The 27,659-nt window shown below is 63.8% G+C and overlaps 1 protein-coding gene across 1 annotated transcript; it reads right to left on the bottom strand.

The window, feature by feature from the left end:
• Positions 1 to 949: 949 nt before the first annotated feature.
• Positions 950 to 25,212, bottom strand: EPPK1 (epiplakin 1). The gene is made up of 2 exons (XM_090040913.1): positions 25,112 to 25,212; positions 950 to 22,228 (listed from the first exon to the last, which is right to left on the bottom strand). The coding sequence occupies exon 2, from the start codon at positions 22,167 to 22,169 to the stop codon at positions 2,106 to 2,108; it is 20,064 nt and encodes a 6,687-aa protein (XP_089897039.1). The 5' UTR covers positions 22,170 to 22,228; positions 25,112 to 25,212; the 3' UTR covers positions 950 to 2,105.
• Positions 25,213 to 27,659: the final 2,447 nt, after the last annotated feature.

Below are 27,659 nucleotides of genomic sequence, written 5' to 3'. Positions count from 1 at the left end.
GCTGCATGGCGGGTCAGGACTGGAGAAATGGAGTCACTCAGAGCCTGGTCCCGAGGCCCTGGGCAGCGCCTCCCACTCACATTTCTGGACTTTCCTCTCCTCTGCCCACCCTGCTGCCAGCTCCTGCCCCTTCTCCCGTTTTCCCCTCCTCCACCCCTGAGCTGTCGTCCTGGCCCCTCTCCTCCTCCCAGTGACGTGGACCAGCACAGCGTGGCTTCAGTTAGCCCATGGCCTTTGGAGCGGTCGGTGCTCACGGCGTTATGCTTGGGAGCCCGGCAGAGCCCGACCGGTGCCGCAGGGAACGTGACCCTGGCCCGGACGCCTCTCCTCTCCCCCTGGCTCCGGGCAGATCACGTGTGTCCGTGCTTCCCAACTTCAGGGCCTGGGAGGGTGACACTTGCTCCCTGCCTGCTGTGGGGGAGGGCATGCATGGAGGTTGCGGGGTGCAGGGAGCCAGTCATTCACCCATCCTCTGTGCATTGCCTTGCAGACTCTGCCCTGGTAACAGGAGACCTCTGCACCCTTTCCCTGCCTGTGAAGCCCTGTGTGGTCTCTCTTGGCCAGGGCGTGGGGTGGCTGCCCGGGCTGCAGGTCTCTAACGTGGAGAGGAAGTCACATCTGCTCCAGACTCTGGCACAAGGCCGGATTACCCGTCTAAACGGTCTCAGACAAATGCTTGGCTAATCAGCACTTAAAAACTTCCAGTACCAGGAAGTTTTCCGACTAGTTCAAAGCTGCGGGTAACATTTGCATGCGTGGCGTGGAGGAACAAAAGCTGGCACCCGGTCCACTGAGAGAGAGCTCTCCCTCTGGGCATGGTTCAGAGCAGAGCCCTTTCCAACGGCAGCTTTAGAAGTCCTGGGACCAAATCCATTTGCTGTATAGAGCCGTGACATGAGGAATAATGGTGCAGGGCTGATTAAGACAAAGATCCACTCTGCTCAGATAATCTTTTCCAGGTTTTAAAAGTTTCCCTTTATTGAGTCAGAGGAAGGAGCCCAGGGCGCGCTTTGTGACAAAGCCGATTCCAGGAGACATTCCCTCCAGGAGAATGCGGCCCTGGCAGCACACACACTTTGCCCTAGGCAGGGTTTAGGCAGGCGTACAGCATTGGCAAAGCTCGTTCAGGGGCTCAAATGACAAGCAGGGCTGAACCCAGGACAGAAATCCTCTGAGTTGGCTAAAAGGCTAAGGCCCTTTTCTTTCATTTCCCCGAAATGCAAAAAGTGAATGTTGCAACTTGGAATAAGCAAAAAAATGGAAATAAGACCCAGGATCCCTCAGTTCCTGGCTAGACTCCACAAACCACAGTGTACAGACAGATCTCAGTAGAGAAAGGGAACTCTAACAACATAATAGGTCTGTGGGTCAATCAAGTGCACATGCAAGTAAGGGCAAAGTAAACCCAGCCATATAGACTCACAAACCTCAGTGAAGAACTAAGCAATATAAATCATACTGCAGGCAGGTGTCATGCAAATATTCTGCTGATCATTCTGGACAATAAAACTGCACCAGACACTTCACAGCCGAGTCCCCCGATTACTGACCTCAGGCCCAGAGATTCTTCCGGGTCCAGCCTCCACAGATGGTTTGGCTGTCTAATTTCATCTCTGAATGAAATGAACTTTGAAATTCCTGCTCTAGCCTCAGGAATTGAGAGAATGACATACAGAGAGGATACTAAGGAATGCTCCCTTGATCTGTTTCTATGATCTTATGTAGCATGAACTCCGAATTTATTGTATGAGCCAAGAGCTTTGGGGAGCCTGCACAAAACCCGCGGATATCCTGAGGCTCTTCAGGAGAAGAGGTTACAGGAAAAAAAGTGGGAAATAATCCTGCAACACTGTGGGACAAATGAGAAACCACAAAATGTGAAAGCACAAACTACAAAAACCTTGGTAAAGGACATTGAAAAAAAAGGGAAAGTAATTGAGAACAATGGAGGAAAAATTAAGGAAAATATAACACAGGCATACTGAGAGGGCACAAATAAACTATGTAGGTACAAAAGAGATGAACACTCTAGGTACTAAGGGAATTAAAATAATAAAAGCTTTCAAAACTGAAGTGAAAATACAGCACACAATCCAAAAGATGACTTAAAATCCCTCCTTCCTAACCTCCAGCAAAAACAGTCCAGTGTCGGGGTCTGGGACGCAGCGGCTGAGGAGCTGCGCGTAGGTGAGGTTCTCCTGGGTGTTGGGGTCGAAGAAGCCCTTGGTGTCATCGCTGGGGTCCGAGAGGATCTGGTTCATCTCCTGGTCGAAGTAGCCCCGCTTGTAGGCCACCTCCACGGGGACGCGGTGGCTGTGCACCGGGTCGATGATGCCGCCGGTGGCGATCTGGGCTTCCAGCAGGCGGATGCCGTGGTCCTTGACGATGAGGTCTTTCTTCATGGCCTGGAAGAGGGAGATCTGGTCCCCGGTGTAGGGGTCGCGGTAGCCGGTCACGGCTCTCTCGGCCGAGAGAAGCTTGTCGTGGAGCTCGCTGCCCACCAGGCCGGCGGCGACGGCGTCGTCCACGGACAGCTTCTGGTTCTTGAGCGGGTCCACGATGAAGCCGGTGGCCGCCTGCGCCTCCAGCAGCACCAGGCCGGTGCCCGGCCGCAGGACCCCCTTCCACATGGCCTGGGAGATGCTCATCTTCTCCATCTTGGAGGGGTCGGTCTTGGAGGGCACCAGGAGGCCAGCAATGCAGCTGGTGCCCTCCAGGTACCTCTTGACGGCGTCCCTTTGCGCAATCTCCTCCACCGTCGTGGTGCCCTGGGTGAGGTCAGCCAGCGTCTTCTGGTCCAGGATGTCCGAGCTGAAGAGCTCCGAGGCGGTCACCCGTCTGCGGAGGCCCTGGAACTTCACTTGGCTGCCCCTCGCTTCCGCCTCCTGGAGGATGACGGTGAGGAGGCGGAGCAGCTCTTCCAGCGTCACGCTCCCGGCTCGGTACTGCCCCAGCAGCTCCTGCCTCTTCCCTTCCGAGATGTATCTGGAGTGAAGCAGTTCCCACACAGACACCTTGCGCCCGGCAAAGTCGCCGCCCGGCCCCTCGACGGTCTTCGACTTCAAGGCCTTCTCCAGCTCCCACTCCCGGCGGACACGGGCGGCCTCGCCGTCCTCCCCGGCCCCCTCTGTGCCGGGCGCTGTCCCGTTGGAGGTTTGCTCGCCCGCGCTGCCTCGGGCCTCCCGGCTGAGGATGGCGATGACGATGGTGACCAGCTCTTGGGTGGGGAGCGTGCCCGCTCTGTGCTTGTCCAGCAGCTCTTGCCGTCGCTCGGGGGGGACCTCCCCGGAGAAGAGCAGCTCCCACACGGAGACCTTTTGCCCTCGGAACGGGCCGGCGGGCACGTCGACCATGGTGCCCCGCAAGCTCTCTTCCCAGCCGTCTTCCCGGGACGAGCGGTCGGTGCCGGGGGAGCGCGCCTCCGCGCCGGCCTCCAGCTTGGCGCTGGGGCTCTTGCCACCCCCGTGCTCCCGGCTGCTCTTCTCCTCGGTCTCGGTGACGATGGTGGTGAGGATGGTGATCATCTCCTGAACGCTCAGCCGCCCCGCCTTGTAGTTCCTCAGCAGCTCCTGCCTCCTGTGCTCCAGGACGTAGCGGGAGAAGAGCAGTTCCCAGACGGACACGCTCTGGCCCTGGAAGAGGCCCACGTGCACGGCCACCCGGGCGGCCTGCAAGGCTTTGCGCGCGCCCTCGTTGAGCTGGAAGAGCACGGAGCCCTTGTCCATGAGCTGCAGCATGAGGAGCCCCGAGTCGGGGTCTGGGACGCAGCGGCTGAGGAGCTGCGCGTAGGTGAGGTTCTCCTGGGTGTTGGGGTCGAAGAAGCCCTTGGTGTCGTCGCTGGGGTCCGAGAGGATCTGGTTCATCTCCTGGTCGAAGTAGCCCCGCTTGTAGGCCACCTCCACGGGGACGCGGTGGCTGTGCACCGGGTCGATGATGCCGCCGGTGGCGATCTGGGCTTCCAGCAGGCGGATGCCGTGGTCCTTGACGATGAGGTCTTTCTTCATGGCCTGGAAGAGGGAGATCTGGTCCCCGGTGTAGGGGTCGCGGTAGCCGGTCACGGCTCTCTCGGCCGAGAGAAGCTTGTCGTGGAGCTCGCTGCCCACCAGGCCGGCGGCGACGGCGTCGTCCACGGACAGCTTCTGGTTCTTGAGCGGGTCCACGATGAAGCCGGTGGCCGCCTGCGCCTCCAGCAGCACCAGGCCGGTGCCCGGCCGCAGGACCCCCTTCCACATGGCCTGGGAGATGCTCATCTTCTCCATCTTGGAGGGGTCGGTCTTGGAGGGCACCAGGAGGCCAGCAATGCAGCTGGTGCCCTCCAGGTACCTCTTGACGGCGTCCCTTTGCGCAATCTCCTCCACCGTCGTGGTGCCCTGGGTGAGGTCAGCCAGCGTCTTCTGGTCCAGGATGTCCGAGCTGAAGAGCTCCGAGGCGGTCACCCGTCTGCGGAGGCCCTGGAACTTCACTTGGCTGCCCCTCGCTTCCGCCTCCTGGAGGATGACGGTGAGGAGGCGGAGCAGCTCTTCCAGCGTCACGCTCCCGGCTCGGTACTGCCCCAGCAGCTCCTGCCTCTTCCCTTCCGAGATGTATCTGGAGTGAAGCAGTTCCCACACAGACACCTTGCGCCCGGCAAAGTCGCCGCCCGGCCCCTCGACGGTCTTCGACTTCAAGGCCTTCTCCAGCTCCCACTCCCGGCGGACACGGGCGGCCTCGCCGTCCTCCCCGGCCCCCTCTGTGCCGGGCGCTGTCCCGTTGGAGGTTTGCTCGCCCGCGCTGCCTCGGGCCTCCCGGCTGAGGATGGCGATGACGATGGTGACCAGCTCTTGGGTGGGGAGCGTGCCCGCTCTGTGCTTGTCCAGCAGCTCTTGCCGTCGCTCGGGGGGGACCTCCCCGGAGAAGAGCAGCTCCCACACGGAGACCTTTTGCCCTCGGAACGGGCCGGCGGGCACGTCGACCATGGTGCCCCGCAAGCTCTCTTCCCAGCCGTCTTCCCGGGACGAGCGGTCGGTGCCGGGGGAGCGCGCCTCCGCGCCGGCCTCCAGCTTGGCGCTGGGGCTCTTGCCACCCCCGTGCTCCCGGCTGCTCTTCTCCTCGGTCTCGGTGACGATGGTGGTGAGGATGGTGATCATCTCCTGAACGCTCAGCCGCCCCGCCTTGTAGTTCCTCAGCAGCTCCTGCCTCCTGTGCTCCAGGACGTAGCGGGAGAAGAGCAGTTCCCAGACGGACACGCTCTGGCCCTGGAAGAGGCCCACGTGCACGGCCACCCGGGCGGCCTGCAAGGCTTTGCGCGCGCCCTCGTTGAGCTGGAAGAGCACGGAGCCCTTGTCCATGAGCTGCAGCATGAGGAGCCCCGAGTCGGGGTCTGGGACGCAGCGGCTGAGGAGCTGCGCGTAGGTGAGGTTCTCCTGGGTGTTGGGGTCGAAGAAGCCCTTGGTGTCGTCGCTGGGGTCCGAGAGGATCTGGTTCATCTCCTGGTCGAAGTAGCCCCGCTTGTAGGCCACCTCCACGGGGACGCGGTGGCTGTGCACCGGGTCGATGATGCCGCCGGTGGCGATCTGGGCTTCCAGCAGGCGGATGCCGTGGTCCTTGACGATGAGGTCTTTCTTCATGGCCTGGAAGAGGGAGATCTGGTCCCCGGTGTAGGGGTCGCGGTAGCCGGTCACGGCTCTCTCGGCCGAGAGAAGCTTGTCGTGGAGCTCGCTGCCCACCAGGCCGGCGGCGACGGCGTCGTCCACGGACAGCTTCTGGTTCTTGAGCGGGTCCACGATGAAGCCGGTGGCCGCCTGCGCCTCCAGCAGCACCAGGCCGGTGCCCGGCCGCAGGACCCCCTTCCACATGGCCTGGGAGATGCTCATCTTCTCCATCTTGGAGGGGTCGGTCTTGGAGGGCACCAGGAGGCCAGCAATGCAGCTGGTGCCCTCCAGGTACCTCTTGACGGCGTCCCTTTGCGCAATCTCCTCCACCGTCGTGGTGCCCTGGGTGAGGTCAGCCAGCGTCTTCTGGTCCAGGATGTCCGAGCTGAAGAGCTCCGAGGCGGTCACCCGTCTGCGGAGGCCCTGGAACTTCACTTGGCTGCCCCTCGCTTCCGCCTCCTGGAGGATGACGGTGAGGAGGCGGAGCAGCTCTTCCAGCGTCACGCTCCCGGCTCGGTACTGCCCCAGCAGCTCCTGCCTCTTCCCTTCCGAGATGTATCTGGAGTGAAGCAGTTCCCACACAGACACCTTGCGCCCGGCAAAGTCGCCGCCCGGCCCCTCGACGGTCTTCGACTTCAAGGCCTTCTCCAGCTCCCACTCCCGGCGGACACGGGCGGCCTCGCCGTCCTCCCCGGCCCCCTCTGTGCCGGGCGCTGTCCCGTTGGAGGTTTGCTCGCCCGCGCTGCCTCGGGCCTCCCGGCTGAGGATGGCGATGACGATGGTGACCAGCTCTTGGGTGGGGAGCGTGCCCGCTCTGTGCTTGTCCAGCAGCTCTTGCCGTCGCTCGGGGGGGACCTCCCCGGAGAAGAGCAGCTCCCACACGGAGACCTTTTGCCCTCGGAACGGGCCGGCGGGCACGTCGACCATGGTGCCCCGCAAGCTCTCTTCCCAGCCGTCTTCCCGGGACGAGCGGTCGGTGCCGGGGGAGCGCGCCTCCGCGCCGGCCTCCAGCTTGGCGCTGGGGCTCTTGCCACCCCCGTGCTCCCGGCTGCTCTTCTCCTCGGTCTCGGTGACGATGGTGGTGAGGATGGTGATCATCTCCTGAACGCTCAGCCGCCCCGCCTTGTAGTTCCTCAGCAGCTCCTGCCTCCTGTGCTCCAGGACGTAGCGGGAGAAGAGCAGTTCCCAGACGGACACGCTCTGGCCCTGGAAGAGGCCCACGTGCACGGCCACCCGGGCGGCCTGCAAGGCTTTGCGCGCGCCCTCGTTGAGCTGGAAGAGCACGGAGCCCTTGTCCATGAGCTGCAGCATGAGGAGCCCCGAGTCGGGGTCTGGGACGCAGCGGCTGAGGAGCTGCGCGTAGGTGAGGTTCTCCTGGGTGTTGGGGTCGAAGAAGCCCTTGGTGTCGTCGCTGGGGTCCGAGAGGATCTGGTTCATCTCCTGGTCGAAGTAGCCCCGCTTGTAGGCCACCTCCACGGGGACGCGGTGGCTGTGCACCGGGTCGATGATGCCGCCGGTGGCGATCTGGGCTTCCAGCAGGCGGATGCCGTGGTCCTTGACGATGAGGTCTTTCTTCATGGCCTGGAAGAGGGAGATCTGGTCCCCGGTGTAGGGGTCGCGGTAGCCGGTCACGGCTCTCTCGGCCGAGAGAAGCTTGTCGTGGAGCTCGCTGCCCACCAGGCCGGCGGCGACGGCGTCGTCCACGGACAGCTTCTGGTTCTTGAGCGGGTCCACGATGAAGCCGGTGGCCGCCTGCGCCTCCAGCAGCACCAGGCCGGTGCCCGGCCGCAGGACCCCCTTCCACATGGCCTGGGAGATGCTCATCTTCTCCATCTTGGAGGGGTCGGTCTTGGAGGGCACCAGGAGGCCAGCAATGCAGCTGGTGCCCTCCAGGTACCTCTTGACGGCGTCCCTTTGCGCAATCTCCTCCACCGTCGTGGTGCCCTGGGTGAGGTCAGCCAGCGTCTTCTGGTCCAGGATGTCCGAGCTGAAGAGCTCCGAGGCGGTCACCCGTCTGCGGAGGCCCTGGAACTTCACTTGGCTGCCCCTCGCTTCCGCCTCCTGGAGGATGACGGTGAGGAGGCGGAGCAGCTCTTCCAGCGTCACGCTCCCGGCTCGGTACTGCCCCAGCAGCTCCTGCCTCTTCCCTTCCGAGATGTATCTGGAGTGAAGCAGTTCCCACACAGACACCTTGCGCCCGGCAAAGTCGCCGCCCGGCCCCTCGACGGTCTTCGACTTCAAGGCCTTCTCCAGCTCCCACTCCCGGCGGACACGGGCGGCCTCGCCGTCCTCCCCGGCCCCCTCTGTGCCGGGCGCTGTCCCGTTGGAGGTTTGCTCGCCCGCGCTGCCTCGGGCCTCCCGGCTGAGGATGGCGATGACGATGGTGACCAGCTCTTGGGTGGGGAGCGTGCCCGCTCTGTGCTTGTCCAGCAGCTCTTGCCGTCGCTCGGGGGGGACCTCCCCGGAGAAGAGCAGCTCCCACACGGAGACCTTTTGCCCTCGGAACGGGCCGGCGGGCACGTCGACCATGGTGCCCCGCAAGCTCTCTTCCCAGCCGTCTTCCCGGGACGAGCGGTCGGTGCCGGGGGAGCGCGCCTCCGCGCCGGCCTCCAGCTTGGCGCTGGGGCTCTTGCCACCCCCGTGCTCCCGGCTGCTCTTCTCCTCGGTCTCGGTGACGATGGTGGTGAGGATGGTGATCATCTCCTGAACGCTCAGCCGCCCCGCCTTGTAGTTCCTCAGCAGCTCCTGCCTCCTGTGCTCCAGGACGTAGCGGGAGAAGAGCAGTTCCCAGACGGACACGCTCTGGCCCTGGAAGAGGCCCACGTGCACGGCCACCCGGGCGGCCTGCAAGGCTTTGCGCGCGCCCTCGTTGAGCTGGAAGAGCACGGAGCCCTTGTCCATGAGCTGCAGCATGAGGAGCCCCGAGTCGGGGTCTGGGACGCAGCGGCTGAGGAGCTGCGCGTAGGTGAGGTTCTCCTGGGTGTTGGGGTCGAAGAAGCCCTTGGTGTCGTCGCTGGGGTCCGAGAGGATCTGGTTCATCTCCTGGTCGAAGTAGCCCCGCTTGTAGGCCACCTCCACGGGGACGCGGTGGCTGTGCACCGGGTCGATGATGCCGCCGGTGGCGATCTGGGCTTCCAGCAGGCGGATGCCGTGGTCCTTGACGATGAGGTCTTTCTTCATGGCCTGGAAGAGGGAGATCTGGTCCCCGGTGTAGGGGTCGCGGTAGCCGGTCACGGCTCTCTCGGCCGAGAGAAGCTTGTCGTGGAGCTCGCTGCCCACCAGGCCGGCGGCGACGGCGTCGTCCACGGACAGCTTCTGGTTCTTGAGCGGGTCCACGATGAAGCCGGTGGCCGCCTGCGCCTCCAGCAGCACCAGGCCGGTGCCCGGCCGCAGGACCCCCTTCCACATGGCCTGGGAGATGCTCATCTTCTCCATCTTGGAGGGGTCGGTCTTGGAGGGCACCAGGAGGCCAGCAATGCAGCTGGTGCCCTCCAGGTACCTCTTGACGGCGTCCCTTTGCGCAATCTCCTCCACCGTCGTGGTGCCCTGGGTGAGGTCAGCCAGCGTCTTCTGGTCCAGGATGTCCGAGCTGAAGAGCTCCGAGGCGGTCACCCGTCTGCGGAGGCCCTGGAACTTCACTTGGCTGCCCCTCGCTTCCGCCTCCTGGAGGATGACGGTGAGGAGGCGGAGCAGCTCTTCCAGCGTCACGCTCCCGGCTCGGTACTGCCCCAGCAGCTCCTGCCTCTTCCCTTCCGAGATGTATCTGGAGTGAAGCAGTTCCCACACAGACACCTTGCGCCCGGCAAAGTCGCCGCCCGGCCCCTCGACGGTCTTCGACTTCAAGGCCTTCTCCAGCTCCCACTCCCGGCGGACACGGGCGGCCTCGCCGTCCTCCCCGGCCCCCTCTGTGCCGGGCGCTGTCCCGTTGGAGGTTTGCTCGCCCGCGCTGCCTCGGGCCTCCCGGCTGAGGATGGCGATGACGATGGTGACCAGCTCTTGGGTGGGGAGCGTGCCCGCTCTGTGCTTGTCCAGCAGCTCTTGCCGTCGCTCGGGGGGGACCTCCCCGGAGAAGAGCAGCTCCCACACGGAGACCTTTTGCCCTCGGAACGGGCCGGCGGGCACGTCGACCATGGTGCCCCGCAAGCTCTCTTCCCAGCCGTCTTCCCGGGACGAGCGGTCGGTGCCGGGGGAGCGCGCCTCCGCGCCGGCCTCCAGCTTGGCGCTGGGGCTCTTGCCACCCCCGTGCTCCCGGCTGCTCTTCTCCTCGGTCTCGGTGACGATGGTGGTGAGGATGGTGATCATCTCCTGAACGCTCAGCCGCCCCGCCTTGTAGTTCCTCAGCAGCTCCTGCCTCCTGTGCTCCAGGACGTAGCGGGAGAAGAGCAGTTCCCAGACGGACACGCTCTGGCCCTGGAAGAGGCCCACGTGCACGGCCACCCGGGCGGCCTGCAAGGCTTTGCGCGCGCCCTCGTTGAGCTGGAAGAGCACGGAGCCCTTGTCCATGAGCTGCAGCATGAGGAGCCCCGAGTCGGGGTCTGGGACGCAGCGGCTGAGGAGCTGCGCGTAGGTGAGGTTCTCCTGGGTGTTGGGGTCGAAGAAGCCCTTGGTGTCGTCGCTGGGGTCCGAGAGGATCTGGTTCATCTCCTGGTCGAAGTAGCCCCGCTTGTAGGCCACCTCCACGGGGACGCGGTGGCTGTGCACCGGGTCGATGATGCCGCCGGTGGCGATCTGGGCTTCCAGCAGGCGGATGCCGTGGTCCTTGACGATGAGGTCTTTCTTCATGGCCTGGAAGAGGGAGATCTGGTCCCCGGTGTAGGGGTCGCGGTAGCCGGTCACGGCTCTCTCGGCCGAGAGAAGCTTGTCGTGGAGCTCGCTGCCCACCAGGCCGGCGGCGACGGCGTCGTCCACGGACAGCTTCTGGTTCTTGAGCGGGTCCACGATGAAGCCGGTGGCCGCCTGCGCCTCCAGCAGCACCAGGCCGGTGCCCGGCCGCAGGACCCCCTTCCACATGGCCTGGGAGATGCTCATCTTCTCCATCTTGGAGGGGTCGGTCTTGGAGGGCACCAGGAGGCCAGCAATGCAGCTGGTGCCCTCCAGGTACCTCTTGACGGCGTCCCTTTGCGCAATCTCCTCCACCGTCGTGGTGCCCTGGGTGAGGTCAGCCAGCGTCTTCTGGTCCAGGATGTCCGAGCTGAAGAGCTCCGAGGCGGTCACCCGTCTGCGGAGGCCCTGGAACTTCACTTGGCTGCCCCTCGCTTCCGCCTCCTGGAGGATGACGGTGAGGAGGCGGAGCAGCTCTTCCAGCGTCACGCTCCCGGCTCGGTACTGCCCCAGCAGCTCCTGCCTCTTCCCTTCCGAGATGTATCTGGAGTGAAGCAGTTCCCACACAGACACCTTGCGCCCGGCAAAGTCGCCGCCCGGCCCCTCGACGGTCTTCGACTTCAAGGCCTTCTCCAGCTCCCACTCCCGGCGGACACGGGCGGCCTCGCCGTCCTCCCCGGCCCCCTCTGTGCCGGGCGCTGTCCCGTTGGAGGTTTGCTCGCCCGCGCTGCCTCGGGCCTCCCGGCTGAGGATGGCGATGACGATGGTGACCAGCTCTTGGGTGGGGAGCGTGCCCGCTCTGTGCTTGTCCAGCAGCTCTTGCCGTCGCTCGGGGGGGACCTCCCCGGAGAAGAGCAGCTCCCACACGGAGACCTTTTGCCCTCGGAACGGGCCGGCGGGCACGTCGACCATGGTGCCCCGCAAGCTCTCTTCCCAGCCGTCTTCCCGGGACGAGCGGTCGGTGCCGGGGGAGCGCGCCTCCGCGCCGGCCTCCAGCTTGGCGCTGGGGCTCTTGCCACCCCCGTGCTCCCGGCTGCTCTTCTCCTCGGTCTCGGTGACGATGGTGGTGAGGATGGTGATCATCTCCTGAACGCTCAGCCGCCCCGCCTTGTAGTTCCTCAGCAGCTCCTGCCTCCTGTGCTCCAGGACGTAGCGGGAGAAGAGCAGTTCCCAGACGGACACGCTCTGGCCCTGGAAGAGGCCCACGTGCACGGCCACCCGGGCGGCCTGCAAGGCTTTGCGCGCGCCCTCGTTGAGCTGGAAGAGCACGGAGCCCTTGTCCATGAGCTGCAGCATGAGGAGCCCCGAGTCGGGGTCTGGGACGCAGCGGCTGAGGAGCTGCGCGTAGGTGAGGTTCTCCTGGGTGTTGGGGTCGAAGAAGCCCTTGGTGTCGTCGCTGGGGTCCGAGAGGATCTGGTTCATCTCCTGGTCGAAGTAGCCCCGCTTGTAGGCCACCTCCACGGGGACGCGGTGGCTGTGCACCGGGTCGATGATGCCGCCGGTGGCGATCTGGGCTTCCAGCAGGCGGATGCCGTGGTCCTTGACGATGAGGTCTTTCTTCATGGCCTGGAAGAGGGAGATCTGGTCCCCGGTGTAGGGGTCGCGGTAGCCGGTCACGGCTCTCTCGGCCGAGAGAAGCTTGTCGTGGAGCTCGCTGCCCACCAGGCCGGCGGCGACGGCGTCGTCCACGGACAGCTTCTGGTTCTTGAGCGGGTCCACGATGAAGCCGGTGGCCGCCTGCGCCTCCAGCAGCACCAGGCCGGTGCCCGGCCGCAGGACCCCCTTCCACATGGCCTGGGAGATGCTCATCTTCTCCATCTTGGAGGGGTCGGTCTTGGAGGGCACCAGGAGGCCAGCAATGCAGCTGGTGCCCTCCAGGTACCTCTTGACGGCGTCCCTTTGCGCAATCTCCTCCACCGTCGTGGTGCCCTGGGTGAGGTCAGCCAGCGTCTTCTGGTCCAGGATGTCCGAGCTGAAGAGCTCCGAGGCGGTCACCCGTCTGCGGAGGCCCTGGAACTTCACTTGGCTGCCCCTCGCTTCCGCCTCCTGGAGGATGACGGTGAGGAGGCGGAGCAGCTCTTCCAGCGTCACGCTCCCGGCTCGGTACTGCCCCAGCAGCTCCTGCCTCTTCCCTTCCGAGATGTATCTGGAGTGAAGCAGTTCCCACACAGACACCTTGCGCCCGGCAAAGTCGCCGCCCGGCCCCTCGACGGTCTTCGACTTCAAGGCCTTCTCCAGCTCCCACTCCCGGCGGACACGGGCGGCCTCGCCGTCCTCCCCGGCCCCCTCTGTGCCGGGCGCTGTCCCGTTGGAGGTTTGCTCGCCCGCGCTGCCTCGGGCCTCCCGGCTGAGGATGGCGATGACGATGGTGACCAGCTCTTGGGTGGGGAGCGTGCCCGCTCTGTGCTTGTCCAGCAGCTCTTGCCGTCGCTCGGGGGGGACCTCCCCGGAGAAGAGCAGCTCCCACACGGAGACCTTTTGCCCTCGGAACGGGCCGGCGGGCACGTCGACCATGGTGCCCCGCAAGCTCTCTTCCCAGCCGTCTTCCCGGGACGAGCGGTCGGTGCCGGGGGAGCGCGCCTCCGCGCCGGCCTCCAGCTTGGCGCTGGGGCTCTTGCCACCCCCGTGCTCCCGGCTGCTCTTCTCCTCGGTCTCGGTGACGATGGTGGTGAGGATGGTGATCATCTCCTGAACGCTCAGCCGCCCCGCCTTGTAGTTCCTCAGCAGCTCCTGCCTCCTGTGCTCCAGGACGTAGCGGGAGAAGAGCAGTTCCCAGACGGACACGCTCTGGCCCTGGAAGAGGCCCACGTGCACGGCCACCCGGGCGGCCTGCAAGGCTTTGCGCGCGCCCTCGTTGAGCTGGAAGAGCACGGAGCCCTTGTCCATGAGCTGCAGCATGAGGAGCCCCGAGTCGGGGTCTGGGACGCAGCGGCTGAGGAGCTGCGCGTAGGTGAGGTTCTCCTGGGTGTTGGGGTCGAAGAAGCCCTTGGTGTCGTCGCTGGGGTCCGAGAGGATCTGGTTCATCTCCTGGTCGAAGTAGCCCCGCTTGTAGGCCACCTCCACGGGGACGCGGTGGCTGTGCACCGGGTCGATGATGCCGCCGGTGGCGATCTGGGCTTCCAGCAGGCGGATGCCGTGGTCCTTGACGATGAGGTCTTTCTTCATGGCCTGGAAGAGGGAGATCTGGTCCCCGGTGTAGGGGTCGCGGTAGCCGGTCACGGCTCTCTCGGCCGAGAGAAGCTTGTCGTGGAGCTCGCTGCCCACCAGGCCGGCGGCGACGGCGTCGTCCACGGACAGCTTCTGGTTCTTGAGCGGGTCCACGATGAAGCCGGTGGCCGCCTGCGCCTCCAGCAGCACCAGGCCGGTGCCCGGCCGCAGGACCCCCTTCCACATGGCCTGGGAGATGCTCATCTTCTCCATCTTGGAGGGGTCGGTCTTGGAGGGCACCAGGAGGCCAGCAATGCAGCTGGTGCCCTCCAGGTACCTCTTGACGGCGTCCCTTTGCGCAATCTCCTCCACCGTCGTGGTGCCCTGGGTGAGGTCAGCCAGCGTCTTCTGGTCCAGGATGTCCGAGCTGAAGAGCTCCGAGGCGGTCACCCGTCTGCGGAGGCCCTGGAACTTCACTTGGCTGCCCCTCGCTTCCGCCTCCTGGAGGATGACGGTGAGGAGGCGGAGCAGCTCTTCCAGCGTCACGCTCCCGGCTCGGTACTGCCCCAGCAGCTCCTGCCTCTTCCCTTCCGAGATGTATCTGGAGTGAAGCAGTTCCCACACAGACACCTTGCGCCCGGCAAAGTCGCCGCCCGGCCCCTCGACGGTCTTCGACTTCAAGGCCTTCTCCAGCTCCCACTCCCGGCGGACACGGGCGGCCTCGCCGTCCTCCCCGGCCCCCTCTGTGCCGGGCGCTGTCCCGTTGGAGGTTTGCTCGCCCGCGCTGCCTCGGGCCTCCCGGCTGAGGATGGCGATGACGATGGTGACCAGCTCTTGGGTGGGGAGCGTGCCCGCTCTGTGCTTGTCCAGCAGCTCTTGCCGTCGCTCGGGGGGGACCTCCCCGGAGAAGAGCAGCTCCCACACGGAGACCTTTTGCCCTCGGAACGGGCCGGCGGGCACGTCGACCATGGTGCCCCGCAAGCTCTCTTCCCAGCCGTCTTCCCGGGACGAGCGGTCGGTGCCGGGGGAGCGCGCCTCCGCGCCGGCCTCCAGCTTGGCGCTGGGGCTCTTGCCACCCCCGTGCTCCCGGCTGCTCTTCTCCTCGGTCTCGGTGACGATGGTGGTGAGGATGGTGATCATCTCCTGAACGCTCAGCCGCCCCGCCTTGTAGTTCCTCAGCAGCTCCTGCCTCCTGTGCTCCAGGACGTAGCGGGAGAAGAGCAGTTCCCAGACGGACACGCTCTGGCCCTGGAAGAGGCCCACGTGCACGGCCACCCGGGCGGCCTGCAAGGCTTTGCGCGCGCCCTCGTTGAGCTGGAAGAGCACGGAGCCCTTGTCCATGAGCTGCAGCATGAGGAGCCCCGAGTCGGGGTCTGGGACGCAGCGGCTGAGGAGCTGCGCGTAGGTGAGGTTCTCCTGGGTGTTGGGGTCGAAGAAGCCCTTGGTGTCGTCGCTGGGGTCCGAGAGGATCTGGTTCATCTCCTGGTCGAAGTAGCCCCGCTTGTAGGCCACCTCCACGGGGACGCGGTGGCTGTGCACCGGGTCGATGATGCCGCCGGTGGCGATCTGGGCTTCCAGCAGGCGGATGCCGTGGTTCTTCACGATGAGGTCTTTCTTCATGGCCTGGAAGAGGGAGATCTGGTCCCCGGTGTAGGGGTCGCGGTAGCCGGTCACTGCTTTTTCTGCTGAAATTAGCTTTTTCTGAAGCTCGGTGCCCACAAGTCCAGCAGAGATAGCTTCATCTACCGACAGCTTCTGGTTCTTGAGCGGGTCCACGATGAAGCCGGTGGCTGCCTGTGCTTCCAGGAGCACCAGAGCTGTGCCCGGCCGTAGGATCCCCTTCCACATGGCCTGGTAGACGCTCATCTTCTCCATGTTGGAGGGGTCAGTCTTGGAGGGTACCAGGACGCCAGCGATGCAGCTACTCCCTTCCAGGTATCTTTTTATCGAAGCAGTATTTGCTATCTCTTCTGCACTTGTTTTTCCTTCCTCCAACTTTTCCATTGTATCTTTTGTAATGATCTCTGCCGTATAGAGTTCTCTTGCTGTTATTTGTTTTCTGAGTCCCTTAAACCAGATATCATTTCTGTCCTTTTCTGTTTCTTTAATAATGGCTATGATTTTGTCTATCAAATGTTGTGTTACAACAGAAGATTGTGCTTTGTATTTTTTTAAAAATTCCTTCCTCTTTTCTTCTGTGATATATTCTGAGTTTAGTAGTTCCCAAAGTGATAGTGTAAGGCCTTGATATTTCCCTACTGATACTTGTACTTTTGTGGAGAGGAAGATGTTTTTCGTTTCCTCTTCAATGTAGAAGTAATCCTCCTTCTTTTGTAAGAGCTGGAGAAAGTACAGTCCTGTTTTTGGCTCTCTGCTGCATCTATTCAGGAGCTGGGCATACGTGATTTTTTCATGAGTAACAGGATCCGTAAATCCTTTTATTCCATGCTCTGGGTCCGAAATGAGGAGCAATGTGTCATCATCTAAGAGGCTCCGCTTTTCAGCAACCTCCACGGGGACGCGGTGGCTGTGCACCGGGTCAATGATGCCGCCAGTGGCGATCTGGGCTTCCAGCAGGCAGATGCCGTGGCTCTTCAGGATGAGGCCTTTCTTCATGGCTTGGAAGAGAGATATTCGATCCCCGGTGTTGGGGTCGTGGTAGCCGGTCACAGCTCTCTCGGCCAAGAGAAGCTTGTCGTGGAGCTCGCTGCCCACCAGGCCGGCGGCGACGGCGTCGTCCACGGACAGCTTCTGGTTCTTGAGCGGGTCCACGATGAAGCCGGTGGCCGCCTGCGCCTCCAGCAGCACCAGTGCGGTTTCTTGGCTTAGGAGGCCTGTCTTCACCACCTCATAGATGCTCATCTTCTCACTGTTTGCTGGGAGTTGCACGCCAGCAATGCATCCTGTTCCCTGCAGGTATCTCGTGATTGATTCTGTTTGGGCAAGTTTTTGCACTGTTAGGCGTCCTTCCTGCAAACTGTCCAGCGTGTTCTTGTCAATTATCTGCGAGTCAAATAACTCCAATGCTGATACGTCACCTCTGAGCCCTTTAAACTTAAGGGCCTGGTTTCTCTGCTCCTTTTCCTCAACAATGCTGATGATGGCTGCGATGAGCTGCTCTAGTGTCAGAGTTTCACATTTGTACTGCTTCACTAATTCTTTCCTTTTTTGTTCTGAGATGTAGTGAGAGCACAGAACCTCCCAGACAGATACTTTTTGATCTTTGAATGTCTCAACTTGCATTTGGATCGGTTTTGAGTGTAGAAATTGTTTTGTTGCCTCATCAATATAGAAGTACTGGCCCCCCTTCTTGACTACTTGGAGCATGTACAGCCCAGTGTCGGGGTCTTGGACACACCTCTCCAAGAGCTGCATGTAAGTGAGATTTTCATGAGTGTTGGGGTCGAAGAAGCCCTTGGTGTCGTCGCTGGGGTCCGAGAGGATCTGGTTCATCTCCTGGTCGAAGTAGCCCCGCTTGTAGGCCACCTCCACGGGGACGCGGTGGCTGTGCACCGGGTCGATGATGCCGCCGGTGGCGATCTGGGCTTCCAGCAGGCGGATGCCGTGGCTCTTCAGGATGAGGCCCTGGTTCATGGCTTCAAAGAGGGAGATTTGGGCCTTTGTGCAAGGGTGAGTGTATCCTGTCACTGCCTTCTCAGCACAGAGCAACTTGTCATAAACATCTCCTCCTATCAGCCCTGCTGCTAACGCCTCCTCCACCGACAGCTTCTTGTTCTTCACGGGATCAATGACAAACCCCGTGGCAGCCTGCGCCTCCAGCAGCACCAGCGCTGTGCCCGGTCTCAGGAGCCTCTTCCTCATGGCTTGAAAGATGCTCATCTTCTCATTGCTTGGCTGTATGATGACTCCAGCTATGAAATTACATCCCTCTAGGTATCTCCGGACTGAGTCCATTTCAGTGACATCTTTGATAGTTTTCTTCCCCTGTCTGAGCTCATCAAGGGTTGTCTTGTTTATCAGCTGGGACTGGAAGAGGTCGCTGGCTGACACCTGCTTCCGCAGGCCCTTGAAGGCAAACTTCTTTGCTTGCTGCTCGGTCTCTTTGATGACCGTGGTGATGACAGTTATTATTTCTTGCAGCAAATCAGCAGTCTTCTCCTTGTATTTCTCCACCAGCTCTCTCCGCTTGCAGTTTGAGACGTACTCAGAGGTGAGGAGGTCCCAGACAGAGACTGTCTGCCCTTTGAACCGCCCTACGTTAACGTAGACTCTCACAGATTTCAGCACCTTCATGGTTTGCTCGTCCACGTAGAAAGCTGCCTTCTCTGACAGAGGCAGCAGCCAGAGGCCCGTCTCCGTGTCAAGGATGCACCTGTCCTTCAGCTGCTGGTAAGTCAGATTCTCCTGTGTATTTGGGTCGAAAAAGATCCTGGTGGTGTCACTGAGCTGGGAGAGGGTTTTGTGCATGTCTTCATCGTAAAAGCTGTGCCTATAGGCCGCCGGAAGGGGAAGGTGGAGATGATGGATGGGATCGATGACCCCTCCCGTTGCCAGCTGGGCCTCCAGCAAGGGAATGGCTTTGCTCAGGGGAATGAGCTCTTTCCTCACTGCTTGCCACACGGAGATGGCATTTCCTGTGTATGGGTCTGCGTATCCGGTCACTGCCCTCTCTGCAAGGAGGAGTTTCTCAGTGAGCTCTTCACCCACAATGCCTGCCTTGACAGCATCCTCTACCCCCAGTTTCTGGTTTGTTACTGGGTCTATTAGGTTTCCAGTGGCTGCTTGAGCCTCTAGTAGCATCAGGCCTGTGCCAGGCAGGAGGAGGCTGCGTTTCAGTGCTTGGTAAATGCTCATCTTCTCCTTGGAGGCCTCCACACAAACACCAGCGATGCTTCCAGTGCCCTGTAGGTACGTCTTCACGCTTTCCATCGCGGCTACTTCTCCGGCTGTTCTCGTGCCCTGAGCCAGTTCTTTGAACACGGTCTCATCGATGACGCCTGTGTCCAGCAGCCAAACAGCAGGCACACGACCTCGCAGGCCTTCGAAGGTGATGTGAGTGCGAGCTTTCAACTCCATTTCCTTAATGAGCTTCAGCACGAGGACGACCAGCTGTGGGAGGGACACCTCCTCAGACCTGAACTTCTCCACCAAGTCATTCCTCTGCTCCTCGGTGAAGTAGCCAGAGCTGATCAGCTCCCAGAGGGAGACCCCTCGCTCCTTCACCACCGTCTCCTTGAAGAGCTGCTGGATTTGCTCCTCTGTGTAGACGGGCACGGATGTTTGTGGCAAGGGCAGCAGGTGGAAGCCGGAGGTCTCGTCCTTCTCGCACCTCTCGATCAGCTGCGCGTAGGTCAGGCTGTCTTTGGTGTTTGGGATAGAGAAGGCCCTGGTGTCATCGGTGGGGCTAGAAAGGGCTTTGCTCATGCCCTCATCCAAGTAGCCTTGCTTCTGGGCAAATGCTACGGGGACGTGGTGGCCACAGATGGGATCGATGATGCCTCCAGTTGCAATCTGGGCTTCCATTAGCTGCTTGGCCTGCTTGTCGGCAATGAGGCCCTTTTTCATGGCTTGGAAGATGGATATCTTCTTGCCTGTGAAGGGGTCTTTGTAGCCCATGACGGCTCCTTCCACGTGCTGCAGCTTCTCGTGGAGCTCTGGCCCGATAACCCCTTCTCTGACGGCATCGTCCACGCACAGCTTCTGCTTGTTCACCGGGTCGATGATGAAGCCTGTGGCAGCTTGGGCCTCCAGCAGCGGGACAGCTGTCACGGGCGTGACAATCTTCCTCTTCATGGCTTCGTAGATGCTCATCCTCTGGTTTGACGGCTGCAGCACGACCCCGCCGATGCTCCCGGAGCCGTAGAGGTACTGCCTGACAGTGTCCATGCGCAGCACCTCCTCCGGGCTCACAGACCCCTCCAGCACCCTCTCGAACAGAGCCCTGTCAATGATGCCCGTCTCCAGCAGATGGTAAGCCGTGACGCTGCCTCTCATGGCTGGGAACTTGATGGGGGCCCATTTCTTCATCTCCTCCTCCAGCATGGCTTGGATCTGCTCCAGGCTGAGCTTCCGGAGGCGGTAGTGGTTGAATATCTCCCGCCGCTTGCCCTCGCTGAAGTACTCGGAGGTCAGCAAGTCCCACAGGGAGACGCGCGTGCCCTGGAGCCTGCCGTAGCGCACGAGAAGCCCGGCGCTGCGCAGGGCATCTCTCGTGCCGGCATTGACGACCTGGCGCCTCCTGCTGTTCAGGGGCAGGAGGCAGAGCCCGGTGGAGGGCTCCGTGATGCACTTCTCCTTCAGCTGCAGGTACGTCAGGTTCTCCTGGGTGTTGGGGTCGAAGAAGCCCTTGGTGTCGTCGCTGGGGTCCGAGAGGATCAGGTTCATCTTCTTGTCGAAGTAGCCCCGCTTGTAGGCCACCTCCACGGGGATGCGGTGGCTGTTGATGGGGTCGATGATGCCGCCGGTGGCGATCTGGGCTTCCAGCAGGCGGATGCCGTGCTCCCGAACGATGTGCTCTTTGCTCATCGCCTGGAAGAGGGAAATCCTGTTTCCGGTGTAGGGGTCTCTGTAGCCGGTGACTGATTTCTCAGCTGACAACAGCTTGTCATAAATTTCTGGGCCGATGACCCTTGCACGCAGAGCCTCGTCCACAGAGTACTTCTTGTTGGCAACCGGGTCGATGATGAACCCAGTGGCCGCCTGCGCCTCGAGCAGGATGAGGGACGTCCCAGGCATTAGGAAGCCTTTCCTACTCGCCTGGTAGATGCTGATCTTCTCCTGTGAGTCCGGCAGTAGCAGCCCACTGATGCTGCCTGTCCCTTGCAGGTACTTCCGGACCGTGTCCATCCTGACCACTTCTTTGGCCGACATCTCCCCCTGCTTCAGCTTCTCAAATAAATCCTTGTTAATGATCTCGGAGCGCAGAAGCTGGTCCGGGGTCACCTTCTCCCTCAGGCCTTCAAAAGTGATGTGGCTGGTGGAAGCTGCTTGCTCCACAGTGGCACCGACCTCCTTGGCCAGCTCTGGCACGGCAAGTGTCCCTGCTTGGTACTGCTGGGCCAGCGCGGCCCTCTGCTCCCCCGTGAAGTAGTCTGAGAAGAGGAGCTTCCAGAGCGATGCCGACCTCCCCTTGGACTTGCCACAGCTCACCGGTACCTTGGTGTTTTCCAGAGCCAGCCGAGTGCTGTAGTCGATGAAGGGCTGCATCCCCTGAGCTCCTTCCCTCCCCTCCCCGTGTAGTGGCAGCAGGAGCAGCCCGGTGCCTGGGTCGGTGACGCATCTCTTGAGCAGCTCTGCGTATGTCAGGCTCTCCTTGGTGTTGGGGTCGAAGAATCCTCTGATGCTGGAGAGGAGCCGGCTCGTGTCCTCGTCTAGATGCCCATCCCTGCGGGCCACCTCTGCCGGGAGACGGTGGTTCTGGCCAGGGGCAATGATGCCGCCGGTGGCCACCTGGGCCTCCAGGAGACACAGGCCATGGTCCTTGGCAACCAGCCCCTTCTTCATGGCCTGGCACAGGGAGAGCAGGGCCCCCGTGTAGGGGTCGCGGTACCCTGTTACGGCTCTCTCGGCTGACGAGAGTTTCTCGTGAAGTTCGGGACCGATGACGCCAGCCCTGACGGCGTCGTCCACCGAGAGCTGCTTGTTCTTGATGGGGTCCGTCAGGCCGCCAGTGGCAGCCTGCGCCTGCAGCAGGGCCAGTGCCGTGCCAGGCACGAGGAGGTGCTCCGCCAGCGCTTGGTAGAGGCTCTTCGTCTCCCGGGCGGGCAGCACGGCGACGCCAGCTACGTGCCCCGTCCCTTCCAGCAGCCGCCGGACCGAGTCCATCTCTGCTACCTCCTGCGCCGAAACCTCCCCCTCGCAGAGGGCTCTGAACGTGTCCGCGCTGATGATGTTGGCGTCCCGCAGCTGGCAGCAGCTCACCCTGCCCCTGAGCCCCGGGAAGGTGATCGTCAGGGGCAGGAGCAGGAGCCCCGTGGCCGGGTCGGTGACGCATCTCGCCTTCAGCTCCGCGTAGGTGACCCTCTCGTTGGTGTTGGGGTCCAGGAACCCTTTGCTGTCCTCACTGCTGGGCTCAGAGAGGAACCGGCTCATCTCCTCGTCCAAGCATCCCCGCTCACAGGCCACCTCCGCGGAGACACGGTCACCCGTGGCTGGGTCGATCACACCCCCCGTGGCCAGCTGGGCCTCCAGCAGGCGGGCGCCCTGCTCCTTCCCAATCAGCTCCTTCCTGATGGCCTGGTACAGCGGGATCCTCTCCTCCGTGTAGGGGTCTGCGAAGCCGGTCACGGCTTTCGCTGCAGACAGCAGCCGCTCTTTCAGCTCCAGGCCTATCAGCCCCAGCCTGGCAGCGTCTGCCACCGAGCACCACTTGTTCTTGACAGGGTCGGCGATGGAGCTGGTGGCTGCCTGGGCCTCCAGGAGGGCGAGCGCCGGCTCCAGCATCAGGAGGTGCTCTCTGGTGGCATCATAGACGCTCATCGTCTTCTTGGACGCCTCAATGTACACCCCCGCGATGGTCCCTGGCACCCCCAGGTGTGCCCCGGCCGCGTGCGCCCCATCGTCTCCCCTGGAGCCCTCCTGTCTCTGGCCCAGAGACGTGGGGCCCTCCATGCTGCCCCTCGGCTTGCACTGGGTCCTCCCTGCGGGAACAGGCGTGCACGGCTCCGGCTCTGCAGACGGAGAAAACAGCCCCATGAGGACCTGGCGCTCGTGCCCCTGGCCTGGTCACTACGGACAGAGAAACGCCCCGGGGGGGGCCCCGGGAACGGGCGCAGCAGCGGGGAGCGGAGCCACGGGGCTAGCCCCACCCGGAGGGGGACAGGCCTGCCGAGGCAGCATGTGGCGTTGTGGGCAGGCCCCGGGGCAGAAGCCGAGCCGTCCCAGACGTGGGGCAGCGCGTGGGCCCTGCTTGCTGCAGCCTGCGCCCCTGCGCCCCGTGCTCTCCCGGCACCACTCGGAGGGCCGGGCTGGGGGCATGCAGGAGCAGGCAGGGGCCGGCTCCAGCCACGAGCGGGCCGGGGGCAGGCTGCACCTTGCACAGCCCGCCCCGCCTGCGCCCCCCGGCACGGCTGGGCGCCTGGCAGTGCGGCCAGGGCCGGGCCAGGCCGGGCAGGGTGGGGACGGCCTGCGGGCAGGGAGGCTTTCAGGCACCAAGGGCTTGGCTGCCCCCCACGCAGCCAGGAGCGGGGCAGGAGACCTGCGGCATGGCCTGTGTCCTGGGCCTCTGGTTCAGCCCCCGCCCACCCGGCTTCTCTGCTCCCACGCGCTGGCCGTGGGCCGACATGCGAGTCCGGGCTCGCAGCACGCCGAGAGGAGCAGTGCCGCGGCGGCTGTGGGCCCAGGCGGGCAGGGCGTGGGGGGGCCGGGCAGCGGGGTGCTGCGGCGCAGGGGCTGCTGGCCGAACCCCAGGCCTGGGCCAACACCGGCGTCCAGGAGCTGCCAGGCTGAGCCGCGCAGCGCGGCGTGGGAGCGGCTGTCTGGCAGGGCAGGACTTGCCCCGGCGGCTGGGTGAGGCCATGGGAGCCGACTTGGGGCAGGGGTGTGACCCCACCCTCCCCTCGGGGCTTCCCGGCCTGGGTGGCACACCAGCCCATCCCTGGGGGCGGCACATGCCCGGGCAGGCCTGAGCCCCCCGTCTGCTCTGGGGAAGACCCGACCCCCCGCGCCTCCCCCATCAGACACGACCCGGCGGGACCGGGATCAGCCCGCCGTGCAGCCACGTTCCCACGCCCGCTCCCGGCCCCACGTGCGCCCGCCGGGGGTGCGGGGCGGGAGCAGGAGCGCTGGAGCCCCGAGCCCTGCGCGCTGTGGCCGCACCCAGCCAGGGGCACTGCCTGCAGGGCGTTCCCCCACTCCTGGCTGCGGGCAGAGGGCGTCGGCCCGTGGAAACAGCTCTGAATTCAAGTTTCCTAGGAAAGGTGGGAACTTCCTGTCTGAGCACCCAACACCTGCAGCTCCTAGGGGTGGGCGGGTCACGGCTGTCTGCAGCCCACGCTGGAAAATGTGAGCCGCCTGCCACACCTCCCTGCACACGCTGTGGCACTCCAGCACAAGCACATACGTGATGGCTCCGCACTCCTAGCAGCCTCTTTCATAGCTGCCACACATGCATGCGTTCCCACCCCTTGGGGTCACTCAGCACACGCATGTCGCCACCCACATATGTGCACAGAGCCGGTCATGCCAACCCACGGGCCAACGGTGAGAGAAGAGTGGGACAGGGGCTGGCACACGGATGAGACATGGTTTGCAGGTGGCCCTGCGTTCTGCATTTCCACGTGTGGGTGCGCGAAGGGCCCCTGCACTGGCCATGGCCTGGGGCACGGGTGCAGTCAGCCTGCAGGACACGCCTCGGCCCTGAGGAATGCGCCCAACCAGCTCCGCCAGTGGAAGTGCTGGCCGGGGGCTGGGGTGGGGGGGTCTGACCCTACGCAGCCCCTTGGTCTGCCCCGCACACGCAGCACCAGTCACCGGTGTGCACACGCGTGTACCCCTGCGCACGGACCTGCACACTGCTCCGGCATGGTGGCATGCTGGTATGGGCACACCCGGGCTGCACACATGCAGATGACTGTGCAGGCACACACACAAACACACACACACACACACACACATGCAAGGGGGGGCCAGGGACATCCACATGTGAATATGTAAAAACATGCACACACTGGCCAGCCACAAGCTATGGAGATGCTGACATGCTCCTGCCCCACCCCACCAACCACACGCACGTACACACACACACACACACGCACAAAAGCATGCGTACCCCCCACCAGGGCACCTGCAGCTCCCTGGGGCCCATTACCAAGCGCTGTGCCTGAGCGTCAATCCTGGGTCCCGAGCCCACACGGGTGGCACCAGGGTGGCAGACAGCAGCCGTGCCCAGGGCCGCGCGCCCGTGGTGGCTGGGCCCAGGCTGCAGGGGCCGAGTGCAGGGTCCCGGCTCCTTGCACAGCCCTGGCGCTCACCGAGATGTGCCAGCGATGGCGCAGGGCCAGGTGCACGCTGGGGGGGACACCGTGCCCTGCCCCGTGCACGGCGCAGACACCTGCCCCACCGGGGCCGGGATCCCAGTGCCCAGCAGGACTCTCTTCCCACTGTCCCCAGGGCGCAGGGGCCAGCACTGGCGCGTGGGCATGAGCCGCTGCCAGTCCCCCCGGCAGGTGCAGGGGCAGTGCCAGCTGCTCCCCTCCGCCCAGGGCTGCAGGCACGGGGAGCTCGCCCACCCGGCGACGGTGCAGCCAGGTCACCGGCTGCGGGCAGCCCCGGGCCACATGCCCAGAGCACCAGGCCACGAGGGTCACCGCTTTGCCCTGTGCTGCCCTGGACCCTGCTCCCTTCCCAGGCAGCACCGGGCTACTCTGGCACCCTCTTCCCTGCCTCCAGTCACTGTCTGGCTCAGGGCCCTTGAGGGTCATGGTCCAGCCCTGCACGCACACACACGCACGCACGCACGCATATGCAGACAGGCATGCAGACATACATGCACACAGACACGCATGCAGCAGCAGCCCAGGGAGACCCGTGCCCCCCGCTCCCAGGCCCCCTACCTGCCAGTGCTGGTGCGGGCACAGGGGCAGCTCGGGCAGGTGCAGGGGCCGGTCCTGCAGCGGCAGTGGCTGTGCTCGGCTGTGCTGAGCCGGGCAGTGGGGCTGGGAAGAGCCCAGCTCGGTTAAACCCTCCCTTCCCCACCCCCCAGGGCTGATACGAGCTGGCCCAGCCCTGAGCTGGGAGTGCACATCGCTGCCTCGCCCGGCCTTGCAGCCGCCAGCCGTGCCTGCTGCCCTGTGCCCCTGCGCTGCACATGCCCCGCTGGAGGGCAGGGGCTGGGGGAAAACTCAGGAGCCGGGATGGGGGTGGGGGCAGCTTGGGGGGGGTCCCCAGCTCTGCTGCGGGCCCAGCAGGCACGGGGTCCGGGACAGGTGGCACCTCTGGCGGTTCCCAACCTTGTGTGCCAGGAGTCGACCCTGCCGGTGCCTGTGCCCCGTGTCCCCCCGCAGCCTGCTCCCACCCCCTCGTGCAGTGTTGCCCCGGCCCCCACACCGGAGGCCAGGCCCCGCCAGGCTGGAAGAGCCCAAGCCTGCCCCAGCACCAGGAGCCCAGGGGCCCATATCCCAGGCACCAGCCTCAGCACCCACCTTGGCACCACGTGCCCATCCCCGCTCAGGTCCGGGATGGGCCCCAGCCATTGTGGCCGCCTCGCTCCCTTGCCCTCCTGCTGCCACGCACCGGCTCCGGCCAGCCACGGCGATGCCCTCGGCCCAGGGCCAGGGAGCCCGAGCGTGGCAGGAGTGGAGCAAGCAGCCCATGGTACCAGGCAGGGAGGGGTGTCGGGTTGCGGGGGCACGTGTGTACCCCCTGTGCATGGCATGTTGTGTGTTGCCTGGGGCGGTGCCAGTCTTCAGGCAGCTCTGCGGTGCGGGGGAGTGTGCAGGCCCCTGCGCAGCACCTTGCACAGGGGCCAAGAGCTGAGCTCATCCCCTGGAATCTGGCAGGTGGAGCCCAGCGAGTTTGGGCACAGGGCGCCGGTGGGTGGGAGCAACCAAGGGCCAAGGCTGGGAGGCAACAGAGTCCAGGCAGCCGGGGCTGGGAAACACCATAACAGCGCAAGCGAATAAAGACCCCAGCACATGCGCTCACATATACCACCACCCCCCCATCCACTGACACGCACACATGCATGCATGGACACACATACGTGAATGCAAATGCACACCGCTTAGTGACGTGTGTGCCCACATACACACATGCATATGCACCCACACACACCACCCAGTCACACACACATATACATGCATGCATATGACATACACACACAAACAAACATACCCCTGTGGCAAACATATGCACACACATGGTCTTCACACACACGCGTGCACGCGCACACACCTTGGAGACATCCCAGACACACACACACAGACACATACATACAGACGCACACGTGTGCTCTGCAGTACAGTCCATGGGCCTGCTGCAGTAGCCCGCCTGGCCCCCCCCCTCGCTGACCCCCAGGAGCTAGGGGAGCATGACCAGAGCCGCCCAGTGCCATGGGGAGGCCACCCAGGCAGGACTGGCCCTGACTGGGGGCACCCCAGTGCCACTGCCCCACACAGCCCCCCCCACCCAGCCCAGCAGGGCCGGGGCAGGGCAGGGTGCTGGCAGGTGCAAGGGCCACAGCCCTATCAAGGTTGCAAGGCAGGGCGGGGGCTGGTGCAACGCTGCCTGCAAGCCACAGACCTGCGCGGGAGGTGGCGAAACCCCAGCACACACCTGGCATTTGGGTCACGCTGTGGGGGCAGGCCGGGCCCGCGCACCGGGGGCTCTGACACGGGATGGGGCGTTGCAGTCACCCAGGAGGCACCGCATTGCTCATGCCCCATCCGTGCTGCGGGCCTGCGGGCAGCGGTGCCTGGCCCATCCGCGCTTCCAGGCCGGCAGGCCCAGGCACTGCCCCGGCTTCCTGGAATTGCAGGCGTTGCGCAGTGTCACCGGCCGCGCCGGCCGCAGGCCCGGGCAGGCCCAGAGCTGGCTGGCGGGGTGGGCTGTGCACGCCCAGGCCCTGCTGGAGCCCGCAGTGCTGCGCATGGTGCGGGTTGCATGGCAGCTCCCCTACCCCGGGGCTGGGGATGCTCTTCCCCCTATGTCTGTCCCCAGCCCTGGCAATGGGTGCTCTGCAGAAATGCCCACGCTCATGAAAAAATTATGAGACTCCTGATTTCCAAACCAAATGGACTCTGACTCGCTCGTGATCTCCTGCCAGAGAGATCAGATCTCAGGATTTTTTCTTCCGGCACGGGCAGAGAATGCCAAGCTGCTAAGTCTGTGGCGGGGAAGGGGGAGAGGGCAGGGAAGGGATGGGGGTGCAGATCGAGGCCCCCATGGTGAGGGAAGGAGTGGGGCAGAAGCAGAGGTGAATGGGGCCCTGGGGAGTCATGCAACGGGGGGGGGGGGGGGGGGGGTGCGCGTGTGCATGTATGTGTGCGTGCGTATGCCTGCCCCTCACTCCCAAGCCACGGCACCCACATCCTGCCAGGCTGTGCGGGGACCCCCCCCCCCCCCAGGCTCCACACCCCCCCCGCCCCCCCCCCCCCCCCAGGC

Source organism: Crocodylus siamensis, chromosome 3 (assembly GCF_052110815.1).
Source record: "Crocodylus siamensis isolate JL-2025a chromosome 3, ASM5211081v1, whole genome shotgun sequence".
Taxonomy (NCBI): Eukaryota; Metazoa; Chordata; order Crocodylia; family Crocodylidae; genus Crocodylus; species Crocodylus siamensis.
This window is presented reverse-complemented; position numbering and strand designations above follow the sequence as displayed.

Excerpts from the sequence above, each read along its gene's own strand:
- EPPK1 (XM_090040913.1), bottom strand. The coding sequence starts at position 22,169 with ATGGAGGGCCCCACGTCTCTGGGCCAGAGACAGGAGGGCTCCAGGGGA.